The sequence below is a fragment of the Pseudophryne corroboree genome, chromosome 6 (assembly GCF_028390025.1).
Source record: "Pseudophryne corroboree isolate aPseCor3 chromosome 6, aPseCor3.hap2, whole genome shotgun sequence".
In the NCBI taxonomy this organism is placed as follows: Eukaryota; Metazoa; Chordata; class Amphibia; order Anura; family Myobatrachidae; genus Pseudophryne; species Pseudophryne corroboree.
In genome coordinates, this window is record NC_086449.1 from 353,824,291 (window position 1) to 353,839,603 (window position 15,313).

Here is a 15,313-nt window from a genome sequence, read left to right on the forward strand (position 1 = left end):
GCGACTATCTGATCGCAGGACAACAAATTTAGCAGCCCATCAATCAGGTCTGAATCACCCCCTTAGGTGTGTGCCAATATCTCAGACCACCAACGATCGGGACATTGCGACTTTACATTTTCCCAGCGGCTACTAATCTCTCCAGCCGCGGGGTGGGGGTGCCGCTGCGCTGCCTAACCTGCAGTAATCAACTGCACGGCAGGCACTGGGGGAGGGACCGGAAACACCCTCTGAGAGCACCAACTGCTGGAAGATTTTCCATCAGCCGCTCACTGGGTGTTTGACTATAAATTATGTGTGTCCTCTCAGTTGCTGGTAGCTCCCCAGTATGGAAATCTGAAATTTCGTGCTAATTATAGCAAGATTCTAGTATACACTTGCCTCCTGTAGAAACTCGAGGTCAAACTATTAGTTTTGCTCCAAAAAATAAAGTCTTCAAAATCATATAGTGCCTCAATAACTTTGTCAGATACTCGTGTGATTATTTTAAAGTGACTTCTTAAGGTGGGTACACATGGAGCGATGATCACTTAATTTCTAAGCAATCGACTAGATTGCTTAGAACATCACTCCCTGTGTAGGGGTGCCGGCGACAGCGATGCGCAGTCCCGCGAACACCATCGCCGGTGCTAGATTGGCCTGCATGCAGGCACAATCTAGCAGGTCGCTCATTTCACCACTTGGTGAAATGAGCAGACCACCCGTCCGCCCCCCCTCGGTCAGCACACATCGCGCTGTGCTGAGCGGGAGAGATGTGTGCAGAGCGGTCTGTGCTAGACCGCTCAGCACACATTTCCCTCCACATCTCCCCGTCAGTACATCCCTTAAATATCTAAACCCTCCAAGACAGTGTATTTGGATTGAAATGCATAATCAATCCCTGATGCTAAATATCTTCACCGAGTTGACAGCAAGCATTCTCCAAGCCACCGACACTCTCGGATGAAGAGGTCAAATTTAAAGCACTTTTATGGGTGCTACTGCTTCGCTCATCCACAGTGTGGGGGCAGTGGAAGGAAAAGGAAGAAACATACTGTACTCTAGTTGGAATTTCTGTGGAACTCAGAACATTAGTTCTTAGTTCTGGTGTCCCCGTAACAAGGAACAAATAAAGTTTCCTTGGTGTTTAAGGAGGTCACCACTAGATTTATTTGAAGTCCAAACTTTACTAGTACTTAAACACCCCGTTGTGTAAGATCCAGTCTCCTGTTTGGACTTGGAAATCAAAAAAAATTTTTTGACCGTAACATTAATTGTTGATACATCAGTGATCATGCTGCCTGCTAATTGCGCCACCTTAGAAGTCTCTTAACCACTTGCCTGGCATGGTCGCATCAGATGCAACCATACCAGCAAGTGTTTTATCTGGTCGTACAGGATGCGACCAGTCAGATAAACAGTGTTAGCAGCAGTGAAGAGAAACTTCTCTCCGCTGCTGCTCTCAGAGGACCGAAAGGTCCCTCTACTTCACCCTGCACCTTCCCCTCAGTGTTGCCATGCTGCCAATCATTGCCGATCAGTCAGCACGGCAGGGCCCCCTACCCAACGGCTGCAGACAATGGCAGCTGCTGGGAAAGTGTAAGACAACCCCCCCCCCCCTTCAAGCCACCCCCAGACCCCCTCCAGTGTACCTGCCAGCTGTCTTGGGGATAAACAGTAACATACCGATGTTCCCGATCTTCCTGTCCGATGTTTGAGAAAAATGATTTAAAATTTAAAAAAAAAAAAAAAAAAAAAACAGAAAATTTATTTTTATTTTTTTCTTATTTTGGACGAGGTTACATTCATGTTCTTCACCTAATTCACTCATAAAACAAAACAAAACAAAACAAAATACACCACTACAATTTCGGAGCGGATTTTGGGGGGGAAAATTGTCAGTTTAGTGGTTAAAGCATCAACTGCTTGACTGTGGGGAGATTTTTTCATATATTTGTGTCTTCATAGGTTGGAAAAGCGGAACTGCACGATGTCCCATTTCCAGAATGTTTTTGTGCAGATATTTCTGAAAGAGACACTCCATGATCTGTTAATCTTAGATTTGTGACCAGTAAAGTTTGATTAGCTGTTTAAGAGATGTGGACTGTGGACCTGATTCAGTAAGGATTGCATGTTGGGAGCCGCCCATTGCAGGACAAGGCCGCCCAGCATGCTATCAGCCAGCTTTCCCCCCTTGACCATCCCAAACATCGCTAAAAATGAGGTAGCCTCATGCCGGCGCAGCCTGGCTGCGTCCGCATGAGGCCCGCCGCCATTTTTCTGATTGCAGCCGTCCCCAATCACGCCCTACGTTTGCGCCGCCACATAGTAAATGCGGTAGCCTGCGCAAGACAGGCGCTGCGCATGCGCCCGCGGGCATTCATAAAAATTCCAGTTGGATCGTTCTTTGCGATCCAACCTGAATTAGCACCTGTGTGCCTACTCAGTGAGCAGGCCACTTGTAGATCACCACTTTGCAGAATGAAGAATGACAAAGAAACAGATACTTTCGGATCAACATGCTTTGCAGAGACTGTATCGGATAAGCTAGATGCTCAATTTTGACAAATCTTCTGACAATGACGACGACGAGCGGTCCCAATTATGGTATTATAAAGCATTTTGCGGTATCGACTATCAAACATGTTCCTATAGGGAAATCATGACTTTGTATTGTCCAGTGATTCCTAAGAGCATCCATAAGAATTACAGTAAATCTTGAAGATATATTGAAGAATTTAAGCTTCCATCCTCTAGTGCAGTGTTTTTCAACCACTGTGCCGTGGCACACTAGTGTGCCCTGAGCAGTCTCCAGGTGTGGCGCCACAGAAGAACAGCCAGGCCAGTCAGTGTTTTGCCGCTACTGAGGCCCTGGAATGATCAATACTGGTGGGTTTAGTGGTTGCAGAGCCAGTTCTAATTTTGGGCCCCGGCAGTGTTGTTGGGCTCTTCTAGCTTTCTCAGATATGGCTCAGGTGTTACCTATGGAGAGGCTGCAACATAACCCCCTAGGACACGCAACTGCACCATGCATCACCATTATATTTGAATGTGCCTTAGCAATATTTAAATCTTGTTCAGTGTGCCGTGAGTTGTAAAGGGTTGAAAATCTCTGCTCTAGTGCATGTTCAATGGACAAGTGTCGTAACTAGGGGTGTGCGAGCAATACCATTGCACTTGGCCAAGGGCTCTGTGGGTGGCACTATCGCTGCATCTGGCTAGCAGGGCATATGGAATAGCACCCTGCAGCCAGAACCTGCTGTTGGACTACCTTGAGTGTTGTTTAGATGCCCCAGTCCAGACAGACACCTTGCAGTCTGTGCAGCCCCCCGGAGCATGCTAGGGACACTGTGCCACACTGCACTTACAGAGCCTGGTGATCCCTCCCCTTGACTATGTCATCAGTCTGGGGGCATAGCCAGCACAGGGGACAGTGAAGCCCAGTTACACCACTGTAATGGGCTGTACTGATTCCATGCTGGAATATCTTGCATAAATTACATTTATTGAGCAGCCTCAAGTACTGTTTGAAATCCCTCCAACGCTTTTTCTACTAGGAATATCTTGGAGTAAAAGCCTGTGCAATGGGAACAGGAGCAATTACTTTCGGTTGTCCAACAGAGTCTTCAGATCGACTTCACATGTCTTCAGCTCTACGGGAGATTATGGAACACTGAATATTCCCTCTGTATAGAGTACAATGACATTGACTGTAGATTTCAGGAACCCATTGATGTCGAGTGCTCAACATGCATTTTTCCATATATTTGAAAAAACATAATTTTGATACCTACCGGTAAATCCTTTTCTCCTAGTCCGTAGAGGATGCTGGGGATGACATCAAGACCATGGGGTATAGACGGGATCTGCAGGAGACATGGGCACTTTAAGACTTTCAAAGGGGTGTGAACTGGCTCCTCCCTCTATGCCCCTCCTCCAGACCTCAGTTATAGGAACTGTGCCCAGGGAGACGGACATTTCGAGGAAAGGACTTACTTTAATACTAGTGGCGAGATACATACCAACTCACACCCTCAACCATGCCGCACACATGGCATTCAACATAACACACACCAACAGGCATGAACCAATTGCAGCAACATGCTGAAACTAAGATACCACAACTTGTGTAACTTTAATAACTATACTGCAGGTAAAGTACGCACTGGGACGGGCACCCAGCATCCTCTACGGACTAGGAGAAAAGGATCAAAATCCTGTTTTCGCATACGTCCTAGAGGATGCTGGGGAAGACATCAAAACCATGGGGTTTATACCAAAGCTCCAGTACAGGCGGGAGAGTGCGGATGACCCTGCAGCACCGATTGACCAAACTTTAGGTCCTCATCGGCTAAGGTGTCAAACTTGTAGAACTTAGCAAATGTGTTTCACCCTGACCAAGTAGCTGCTCAGCAAAGTTGTAATGCCGAGACCCCCCGGGCAGCCGCCCAGGATGAGCCCACTTTCCTAGTGGAGTGGGCCTTTACAGATGTCGGTAACGGCAATCCAGCCGTAGTATGAGCTTGCTGAATCGTATTTCTGATCCAACATGCAATAGTCTGCTTGGAAGCAGGACACCCAATCTTGTTGTGAGCATACAGGACAAACAGGGCCTCTGTTTTCCGTATTCGCGCTGTTCTACCGATATAGATTTTCAAAGCCCTAACCACATCTAGAGACTGACTCAGTGAATGGGTCAGTAATTACTGGCACAACAATAGGTTGGTTTATGTGGAAAGATGAAACCACCTTTGGAAGAAAATGTTGGCGAGTTCTCAACTCTGCCCTATCTTCATGGAAGATCAGGTAAGGGCTCTTGTGAGACAGGTCCCCCAATTCAGACACCCGCCGTGCGGATGCCAATGCCAAAAGCATCACCACTTTCCAAGTGAGAAACTTCAACTCTATCTCTTGTAGAGGCTCAAACCATTCCGATTTAAGGAACTGCAGCACCACATTAAGGTCCCATGGTACCACCGGAGGCACAAATGGAGGCTGGATGTGCAGAAACCCTTTCACGAAGGTCTGAACCTCTGGAAGAGAGGCCAATTGTTTCTGTAAAAACACTGACAAGGCCGAAATCTGGACCTTAATTGTTCCCAATCAGAGGCCCGCTTCCACACCAGCCTGTAGAAAATGAAGAAAACGTCCCAAGTGAAACTCCTCTGTAGGAGCTTTCTTTGATTCACACCAAGAAACATTTTCTCCAAATACGGTGGTAATGTTTTGACGTTACTCCCTTCCTGGCCTGGGAAAGAGTGGGGATGACTTCCTTGGGAATACCCTTCCGGGCTAGGATCCGGCGCTTAACAGCCATGCCGTCAAACGTAGCCGCAGTAAGTCTTGATACACGCACGGCCCCTGCTGCAGCAGGTCCTCGCGAAGAGGAAGAGGCCGAGGATCTTCTATGAGCAACTCCTGAAGATCTGGGTACCAAGCCCTCCTTGGCCAGTCTGGGGCAATGAAGATTGCTCGAACCCTTGTTTTTCTTATGATCCTGAGCACTTTTGGGATCAGCGGAAGTGGAGGGAAGACGTACACTGATGGGAAAACCCACTGGGTCACCAGCGCATCCACCGCTATTGCTTGAGGGTCTCTTGACCTGGAACAGTATCTCTGAAGCTTCTTGTTGAGACGAGATGCCATCATGTCTACTTGAGGAACTCCCCAAAGACTTGTCACCTCTGCGAAGACTTCTTGGTGGAGGCTCTACTCTCCTGGATGGAGATCGTGTCTGCTGAGGAAGTCTGCTTCCCAGTTGTCTACTCCCGGAATGAATATTGCCAACAGAGCTTTTCGATGTTTTTCTGCCAAGAGGAGGATCTTTGTCACCTAGGCCATTGCCGCTCTGGTTTTCGTTCCGCCCTGCCTGTTTATGTACGCAACTACCGTTACATTGTCCGCCTGGATCTGCACGGGATGGTCTTGAAGAAGATGTACCGCTTGTTGAAGGCCGTTGTAAATGGCTCTCAGCTCCAGAACGTTTATGTGAAGGCAGGCTACCTGATGTGACCAACATCCTTGGAAGTTTTTTCCCCTGAGTGACCGCTCCCCAGCCTCGGAGACTTGCATCCGTGGATACCAGGACCCAGTCCTGAATCCCGAACCTGCGTCCCTCTAGTAGGTGAGAGCTGCGTGTAGCCACCACAGGAGCGAAATCCTGGTTTTTGACGACAGGATTATCTTTCGGTGCATGTGCAGGTGTGACCCCGACCACTTGACCAACAGGTCCCACTGGAATACTCTGGCATGGAACCTGCCAAACTGTATGGCCTCGTAGGCAGCCACCATCTTCCCCAACAACCGAATGCACTGATGGTTTCAGTATCTGTCTTACCATTTTCTGTATTTCCAAAGCCTTTTCCACCGGAAGAAATACTCTCTGAACCTCTGTGTCCAGAATCATTCCGAGGAAAAACAATCTTGTCGTCGGTTCCAACTGTGACTTTGGATAATTTATGATCCAACCATGTTGTTGGAGTATCGACAGAGAGAGTGTGTGATGTTTTGTAACAACTGCTCCCTGGATCTCGCCTTTATCAGAAGATCGTCCAGATAAGGTATTATATTGACTCCTTTTTGACGAAGGAGGACCATCATCTCCGCCATCACCGTGGTGAATACCCTCGGCGCTGTGGACAGGCCAAAAGGTAACGTCTAGAATTGGCAATGGCAATCCTGAACCTCAGATAAGCCTGGTGAGGAGGGTAAATGGGAACATGCAGGTAAGCATCCTTTATGTCTACCGACACCATGTAGTCCCCCTCCTCCAGACTGGAAATCACCGCCCGAAGTGATTCCATCTTGAACTTGAACAGTTTCAAGTAGAAATTCAGATCTTTTAGGTTTAGGATCGGTCTGACCGAGCCGTCTGGCTTCGGAACTACAACGAGGCTTGAATAAAAGCCCTCCCCTTGTTGTGACAACAGTACCAGGACTATGACCTGGTCCTGACAATTTTTGGATTGCCGCTGTTACTGCTTCTCTCTCTGGAAGAGAAGCTGACAAGGTCGATTTGAAAAATCGGCATGGGGGAATGTCTTGAAACTCCAGCTTGTATCCCTGGGATACTATTTGCAATACCCAGGGATCCAGGCCAGACAGAATCCAACCTTGGCTGAACAGTTTGAGACGTGCCCCCACCCGAGCGGCCTCCCGCAAGGGAGCCCCAGCGTCATGCTGAAGATTTGGCAGAAGTAGGGGTAGACTTCTGCTCTTGGGAACCGGAAGCCACTGCCGACTTCTTTCCCTTTCCCCTACCTGCAAAGAAGGGGGAACCTCTCGCCTTTTTGTATTTATTGGGCCGAAAGGACTGCATGTGTGGGCGATAGGCGCAGAGGGCAAAAACGTCAACTTACCTGCAGTAGCTGCCGAGACTAACGTATCCTGGCCATCACCAAATAAGGCCTCACCTTTATACGGGAGAGCCTCCATGTTTCTTTTGGAATCTGCATCGGCGTTCCACTGGCGAATCCACAACTCCCGCCTAGCCGATACTGCCATGGTAGCGGCTTGTGAACTCAAGAGTCCAATATCCTTCATTGCTTCCAGCATGTAGACGGCAGCGTCCTTGATATTCCCTAACTTAAGGAGTATCTCATCTTTATCAATCGTGTCAATTTCTGATGACACGCTTTCAGACCATTTTTCGATAGCGCGACTCACCCACGCGCAGGCAATAGTGGGCCTGTGCAGTGTACCATTGGCTACATAAATGGATTTTAATGTCGTTTCCATTTTACGGTCTGCCGGCTCTTTTAGTGAAGCCGTGCCAGGTGCAGGGAGAATTACCTTCTTTGTCAACCTGGAAAGTGCACTGTCTAACACGGGGTGATTCCCATTTTTTCCTGTCCTCAGCCGGGAAAGGTTAAGCTATCTGAATCCTTTTGGGAATACGAAATTTCTTATCAGGATTCACCCACATCCCTTCAAAAAGAGCATTTAGTTCGTGGGAAGGAGGGAACGTGACTTTGGATTTCTTTTCCTCATAAAAATAAGCCTTCTCCTGAGGTACAGGAGTGGTTTCTGTAACCTCCAACATGTCCCTTATAGCCACAATCATATATTGTATATTTTTTGCCAATTTATGATCTATTTCCCTGGAGTCACTATCGTCGACACAAGAATCAGTGTCTGTGTCGGTATCAGTATTTACAACATTCGCAAATGGTCTCTTATGTGACCCAGAGGGGCCGCCTGCAGAAGGAAGAACAGAATCCTGAAAAATCACATCTTCCACAGATTTTCTCCAGCATGCAGCATTAGATTCAGACTTATCTAATCTTCTGTTAATCAGATGCATACTGTCACGCATCTCTTTCACCCATGCAGGCTCTTGGTGTGCTGGCAGCGCCACCACATTACAACTCTGTGTCCCTAAAATGGCTTCCTCCGCGGAGGAACTCCCTGCCTCAGACATGCCTCATACGTGTACAGCACACTCACAGACACACTGGGACTTAATTGGGGACAAACCCACAGTAAAATCTGTCAGAGGGACACAGTATAGGAGCAGCCAGTTCACAATCCCAGCGCCAGTATGAAATGCCTGTGAACACAGAACGCCCACAGCCAAATAGCGCTTTTAAACCGTAATTCACACTATTAAATGCACCACAATCGCTTTGTGCCCCCCCTTAATAGCACCCTGTACTTGTCAGAAGTGGAGGAGAGGACCAGCGTGTTCTCTGCAGCCTGAGGAGAGAGAGAAAATGGCGCTGAGCAGTGTGCTGGCTGCCTTAGGAAGAAGCTCCGCCCACGCAATGGCACGTCCTTACACTCAGTACACATTATGATATTTATTCTGGCGGGGGTAGGGCTGTGCCAGCGGCATCTTATGCCCTCTTTTAGCCAGTTTGAGGTATATTTTTTGCTGCCCAGGGTGCCCCCACCCATGCCCTGCACCCTGCCGTGCCTGTGTGTGTGGGCAGCAATGGCGCGCTGCGCTCCCGCCAGCCGCGCCGTACCTCAACCGTCACTTACTTGATAGAAGATCATTCTTCTTATACTCACCTGTCTTCTGGCTCTGCGAGGGGGGTGACGGCGTGCTGTGGGAGTGAGCATCTAGACACGGCTAGCGTTCAGTACCCTTCAGGAGCTAATGGTGTCCTGTCAGCAAGAAGCAGAGCTATGAAACTCTTTAGGAAGTTGGTTCTGCTTCTGCCCCCTCAGTCCCACGAACTAGGGAGTCTGTTGCCAGCAGTTCTCCCTGAAAATAAAAAACCTAACATAAGTATTTTCAGAGAAACTCAGTAGAGCTCCTCAGAGTGCATCCAGTCTGCCTGGGCACATTTCTAAAGCTGAGGTCTGGAGGAGGGGCAGAGAGGGAGAAGCCAGTTCACACCCAATGAAAAGTCTTAAGAGTGCCCATGTCTCCTGCAGATCCAGTCTATACCCCATGGTCTTGATGTCGTCCCCAGCATCCTCTAGGACATATGAGAAATAATACCAAACACAGCAATTCATTAAAGTTGGTAAAATTTAAGCCTAGTTTGCCTACCCTTGCTTCTAAGACATACCGGTCAGTGGGGTAAATTTACTAAGGTGGGAGTTTTTTTTAGAACTGGTGACGTTGCCCATAGCAAACAATCAGATTCCACCTATTATCTTCTGGAAGCAGCTAGACAATTGTTAAGTAGAATCTGATTGATTGCTATGAGCAACATCTCCACTTCTAAAAAAAAAACCTCCCACCTTAGTAATTTTATCCCAGTGTCTCTGCTTGCAATATCTGTGGACAACACAGGGACCATCTCTGATTCACTAGGAACCAATAAATTCTTACTCAGGCACTCTACATATATTTGCCTAACTCAGTTGAGAGAGTAGAAAAAGGCACTGAAGGGAAGGAGGGGTTTCATTTTTCTACTAAACTCACCATGGTGATAACCTAAATCAGTGATGGGGAAACTTTGGCACTCCAGCTGTTGTTGAACTACACAACCCAGCATTCCCTGCTACAGTTTTAGCATGGCCAAACAGCAAAACTGTAGCAGGACATGCTGGGATGTGTAGTTCAACAACAGCTGGCGTGCCAAAGGTTCCCCATCACTGACCTAAATTATAGCTGCCATGGAGTCTGAAAATAAATCACATTCAGCTATGCTAAAATATATGGGATACAGTACACTCACACACGGCATTACGGGATCTGGTCTCTAGGTCGACAGTAACTAGGTCGACCACTATTGGTCGACAGGGTCTCTAGGTCGACACAAGATTTTCATGATTTTCTTCTTTTTTTGAACCTTTTCATACTTAACGATCTACGTGGACTACGATTGGAACGGTAATCTATGCAGAGCGAGAAAACGACAAAAAAAAACCTCAAGTCAACCTTTTGACCTAGACCATGTCGACATAAAGACCATGTCGACCTAGAGACCCTGTCAACCAACAGTGGACGACCTAGTTACTATCTACCTTCCATACCACACCCCTGCATTACAGATCCCCTACTTCCAGCACCAGTGCTATGAAGAGCAGATACCTAACCGCTTTGTAATTAAAAGTATACAGACAGTTGTTGTACAATAAAAAGCACACACCCATAGTTTGTCCAATCAGTTACATGCATGCACTGCAGTTTGGACTGTAACTCACACTGGAGCAGTTTTGTGTCTATCAGCAGTTCCATGGTCATAAGGATTATCACTAGTATCACACAGGCCACGAGGAAGCTATTCACACCAGCACTAAGCAGAAATACATGCCACACAGTAGCCCTTCTGCCACAGCATGGCTTCAGCCAGTTCGACCTAGAGAAAAACAAACAAAAAGGTCAATTCAGATTTTCTGTACATTTTCTTACCATATCCAAGCAGCAGCTTTTTCTTCTATGGGACAACGTGTGCGTTATGCTTCTGTACCAGTAAATGGTTTTGAATAAGACTCTGCTGAACTGAAGAGCACAGCCTATATACCTTTAGTAACCTGGACTACGGACCCTATTCAGGTTGGATTGAATCTGCAACAGATTCTGAAGCATGCTGAGGGCCGCTCAGCATGCTAATTGGCTTCTAGCGATGCGATCACAAAATAATTGCAATCGCACCACTGAGGCTGAAATTAAGAAGTGCCCACCTGGAGACGCAGCTAGGCTGCATATGCAGGTGGTCCACTGGCATTTTTTGACCCCACCGGCAGCCGCCACTGTCACTCATAGTGAGATCGCATCCTTCAGGGGGGTTGGGTTCGTGTGACCGCTCGTCACGATGCCGACCGGGCACACACTGCAGCCGATACCATTGAGGGAAACACTCAGACACTAGAAGTCCTACTTGACCTCTAGCATCTGGAGCATAGAAGGGAGACAGACGCTAGAGGTTGAGAATGACCACTGGCGTCTAAATGTTTCCCTCATTGGTATCGGCTGCAGTGGACGCCAACTGCAGCAGGGGTGCCAAGTGTGGGATGCGGGTTCATGTAAACCCCATGGCAATGAGCATGAACCCCGTGGCAACGAGCAGGCAACCCAGATTAGGAAACCCTTGGCAACGAGCATAAGACCCATGGGAAAGAACAGGTAATTTAAAAATAATTAGAAGCCTTATTGTGGGGCATAATTTGTAAGGGATTATTATTGGGAACAATATTGTCTTTTGGGCATAAAATTGGTGTCAAGGGAGTTGCGGTGCGTGGCATAACATAAAATGGGCGTTGCGGTGCATGGCATAACGTAAAATGGGCGTTGCGGTGCGTGGCATAACGTAAAATGGGCGTTGCGGTGCGTGGCATAACGTAAAATGGGCGCTGCGGTGCGTGGCAGAACGTAAAATGGGCGCTGCGGTGCGTGGCATAACGTAAAATGGGCGCTGCGGTGCATAACGTAAAATGGGCGCTGCGGTGCGTGGCATAACGTAAAATGGGCGCTGCGGTGCGGTGCATAACGTAAAATGGGCGTTGCGGTGCGGTGCATAACGTAAAATGGGCGTTGCGGTGCGGTGCATAACGTAAAATGGGCGTTGCGGTGCGTGGCATAACGTAAAATGGGCGTTGCGGTGCGTGGCATAACGTAAAATGGCATTGCGGTGCGTGGCATAATGTAAAATGGGCGTTGCGGTGCGTGGCATAACGTAAAATGAGCGTTGAGGTGCGTGGCATAACGTAAAATGGGCATTGCGGTGCGTGGCATAACGTAAAATGGGCGTTGCGGTGCGTGGCATAACGTAAAATGGGCGTTACTATAAGGAGGAAAAATGACAAAACGTAAAGGGCATGAATCAGGTTTTTTATTTTTCCCTGTATTATAAAAGGGACTCTACCTGGCGTAAAGTGTAAGGGTAATACAGTGTGGCACACCAACCCTATTTTGCATGGGGGGGGGAAGCGCCAATGGAAACTTTTGCCCTGGACACGACAAGGTCTAGAACCGATCCTGCTTGTGCTTGATTTGGGGACAGAGTTGGGATGCCTGTTTCAGAGGGATCTTTTGCACCCAGCATAGGGTAAGTGCACATGCTAATATTAATGGAAACGGCTTGAAAAACAGCAGACAGAGTGCTGCCTACACATTAAGCCGCTAGGGTATTTACATAAACATAATGTAAAAAATCAGCACTTTGCGTCCAACTTAAAACCAAACCCGAAGTTTGAAAATAAGGTAAACGGTCTATGCGCACACCTTATATAAGGATAACCTAGTAGCAAAAACTGTAGAGTCCTGCATTTTCACTATTCCACGCCGCAAAAAAAACCTTTTAAAAATTACTACATCAGTGGTTCCAAAACTGGGTGCAGTGGCTCCCTGGGGTGCTTTGGGACACTTGCAGGGGGCAAACGGGTTGGCAGTCCAGGATCAATTCCAATTATTTATGGTCACTGTAATAAGCAAAACTAGTGCTTGTGGCTTCCCATCATAAAATATGTGTACAAACAAGTGAATCCTGTCCCACACCACATAACGGAATCTAATGGGGGCAGGGCTTCCATGGCAGCCTTACAGAGGGCAGCAGTTTCCTTGATCACTTCTGGGAACATGCACAAATGCTTCATTTTCGGGAAACCCAATATCCCTAAGGCAGTGATCGAGAAGAGGACATATGGCAAGTGCATCCCTCGTCACTCCAAAAAGGACACACATTCTTTATATCAAGAATGAAAGACCAGCCCAAAAGTGACTTCACCATGGCCCAGAACACCCCTCGGCAACAAAATGCATCCACATGCGCAAGGCAGCACACTTAAAAAGCCCCCACGAGTGGTCAGATCCCATATGTTTTTAAAAGCCATATGCAAATCAGAACACTGGTGCACCCCACCTCCAACCATTCCACCAAACGCCCTAATACCTTGCCACATGCCACTCCAACCCCATTGAGCTTACAGTCTATGGGAAGCTGTAAACGGTTATAAGGTGAACGGGAAAGGATACATGTTAGAAGGATAGTGGTGAATAGCGATGAGGGCTGGTATGCTTCTACTAACAATGTATGTCTTAAGGGAACATTTAAAACTGGAAAGCCAGATTCATTAGAAAGCAAAAAATGTGTTCGAACACTGTATGCAAATAAAGATAAATCGATTTATCATCTGAGTAGGCTGTGCATGTGACTAACACCATATACAGTATTTGTGATGTGTGAATACCAAATTGCTTTCTAACAAATATTTAAAATGCCCGCTCTAATATATATTGTAGACGCCTGCACATCTTATTACCATGTGCCATGAATGTGCGCTATACAACGCAAAACACTGCATCCCATAAGAGAAAACAATACACCCACACATTATCTGAGTTCCAAAGCTCATTGATGTATATATTTGTTATTAAAAGGATATGGATTCAATATATTACAATGTACAGTATACATATAGTTACATGGTTACAATTCATACAGTAAGCAGTTAATACATACAGTTACAGGCCAGCGATACAATTACCATATCTTTCTCATAAATTCGTCCCTCCATATCACTCTCTCTCTCTGTAAAATCATGCAGGAACTGGGCAGACAGCATCTCCATCATCGTCTAGAACAAAACAGCAACTAGCAACTGTGTGTCTATGTAATGTGTTATCTAGTTTAAGGGAGGGAACTTTCTCATTCATGATGAGTCACTTGTCTGTTCGTATGCTAAACAGGTTCAGCCTTGAAGACATCCAAAGGGCTGGCCTGAGTTTCCTGTCCACGACCTGTTTGGAATGTCTATTGTTCTAATAAAAGTGATTTTAGCTTTCATACATTTAATCATAACTCCTTGTTGCAATGTCCTACAACTTAATAACAAGTATAAAATTAATCTACACATTAATCTGGTTGCTTTAATACCAAATAGGACAGGTCTATCTTGCTTCGTTCCAATAATACACATACATGACATTACTCCATTATATAATTTTAAATCATTATGATGCCTGGCGCTTGATATTATTATAAGTATGTGCTGTATGAAATAAGTGTTGAATCCATCTCTGGAATACAATAGATTGTGTCTGTGCGCTTCAGTGACTCCAAATACAGTGATAAAGGTGAGTGTTTGCCTCTACTAAAAAACCAAGAGACTTTTTAAATTCTTATAATTTTACTAAAAACAAATCACATTACATTTAAATACATTTGTTAAAACATATATTAAAATATATCTGCTCAATTACTAGTATATTTCAACCGGAATGCATTCCTGACTAGGATATTATAATATAAAGCCGTTTTGACTTAATTGATTGACCCGTAATTCTTACAAAGATAACCAGTTGTTAGAAATCATTAATCAACTGTTTAAAGTGCCGTTAGTGCCACATTTTTCTCATCACTATATGCCGGTTAATAAATATGTAGATATTAGTATAAAGGTCTCCACTTATCCTGTCACTGGCGTCCCAGTGCAGGATTAGTTCTTCCTGATGTGTTTTGACCGATCAAAACGGGGTTATAATTACCCTTTCCTGGGAATGTTCTCCGCTTTGGGCACTATAGCACAAGTGCAAAGCTTGATTTAGAGGTGAATACCTTTAGGAGTTCCCGGTTGTTGGGCAGCATTTACAAGCACACAGTCAGCTGTGTTGGAGACTTTAACAAGTTGTCAGCGCTGCACTAGGCAGCGACTGAGTCTTGAGGAAGTCCCGAGAATTGACGGGACGAAACGCGTTGACGTCATCACCCGTTTTCAACCGCTGCATTTGTGATCGAGTCTTTGGCCACTCCTGCCGTTCTCAGCTGTGCCGGTTTTCTGCCGCTCACCCTGCCGCATCCTCTGTGCCATTGGACTGCCGCTCACAGTGTCTTTACACATAGGACACCTACGGCTCGTCGTTATTGTGGCTCCTTGAACGCTGCCTAGTGCAGCGCTGACAACTTCTTAAAGTCTCCACCACAGCTGACTGTGTGCT

At 46.5% G+C, this 15,313-nt stretch overlaps 1 protein-coding gene across 4 annotated transcripts in view; it reads right to left on the reverse strand.

The window, feature by feature from the left end:
• The window catches only part of TMEM266 (transmembrane protein 266), a 165,795-nt gene that overhangs the window by 85,768 nt on the left and 64,714 nt on the right, over positions 1-15,313 (reverse strand). For 3 of the 4 annotated variants that reach the window (XM_063926590.1, XM_063926592.1, XM_063926591.1), the window contains exon 3: positions 10,582-10,736. In XM_063926590.1, the coding sequence (XP_063782660.1) occupies positions 10,582-10,736 (155 nt within the window). Of the gene's footprint in view, positions 1-10,526; positions 10,737-15,313 lie in introns of those variants that run through there. The other variant, XM_063926593.1, reaches the window with a different exon arrangement.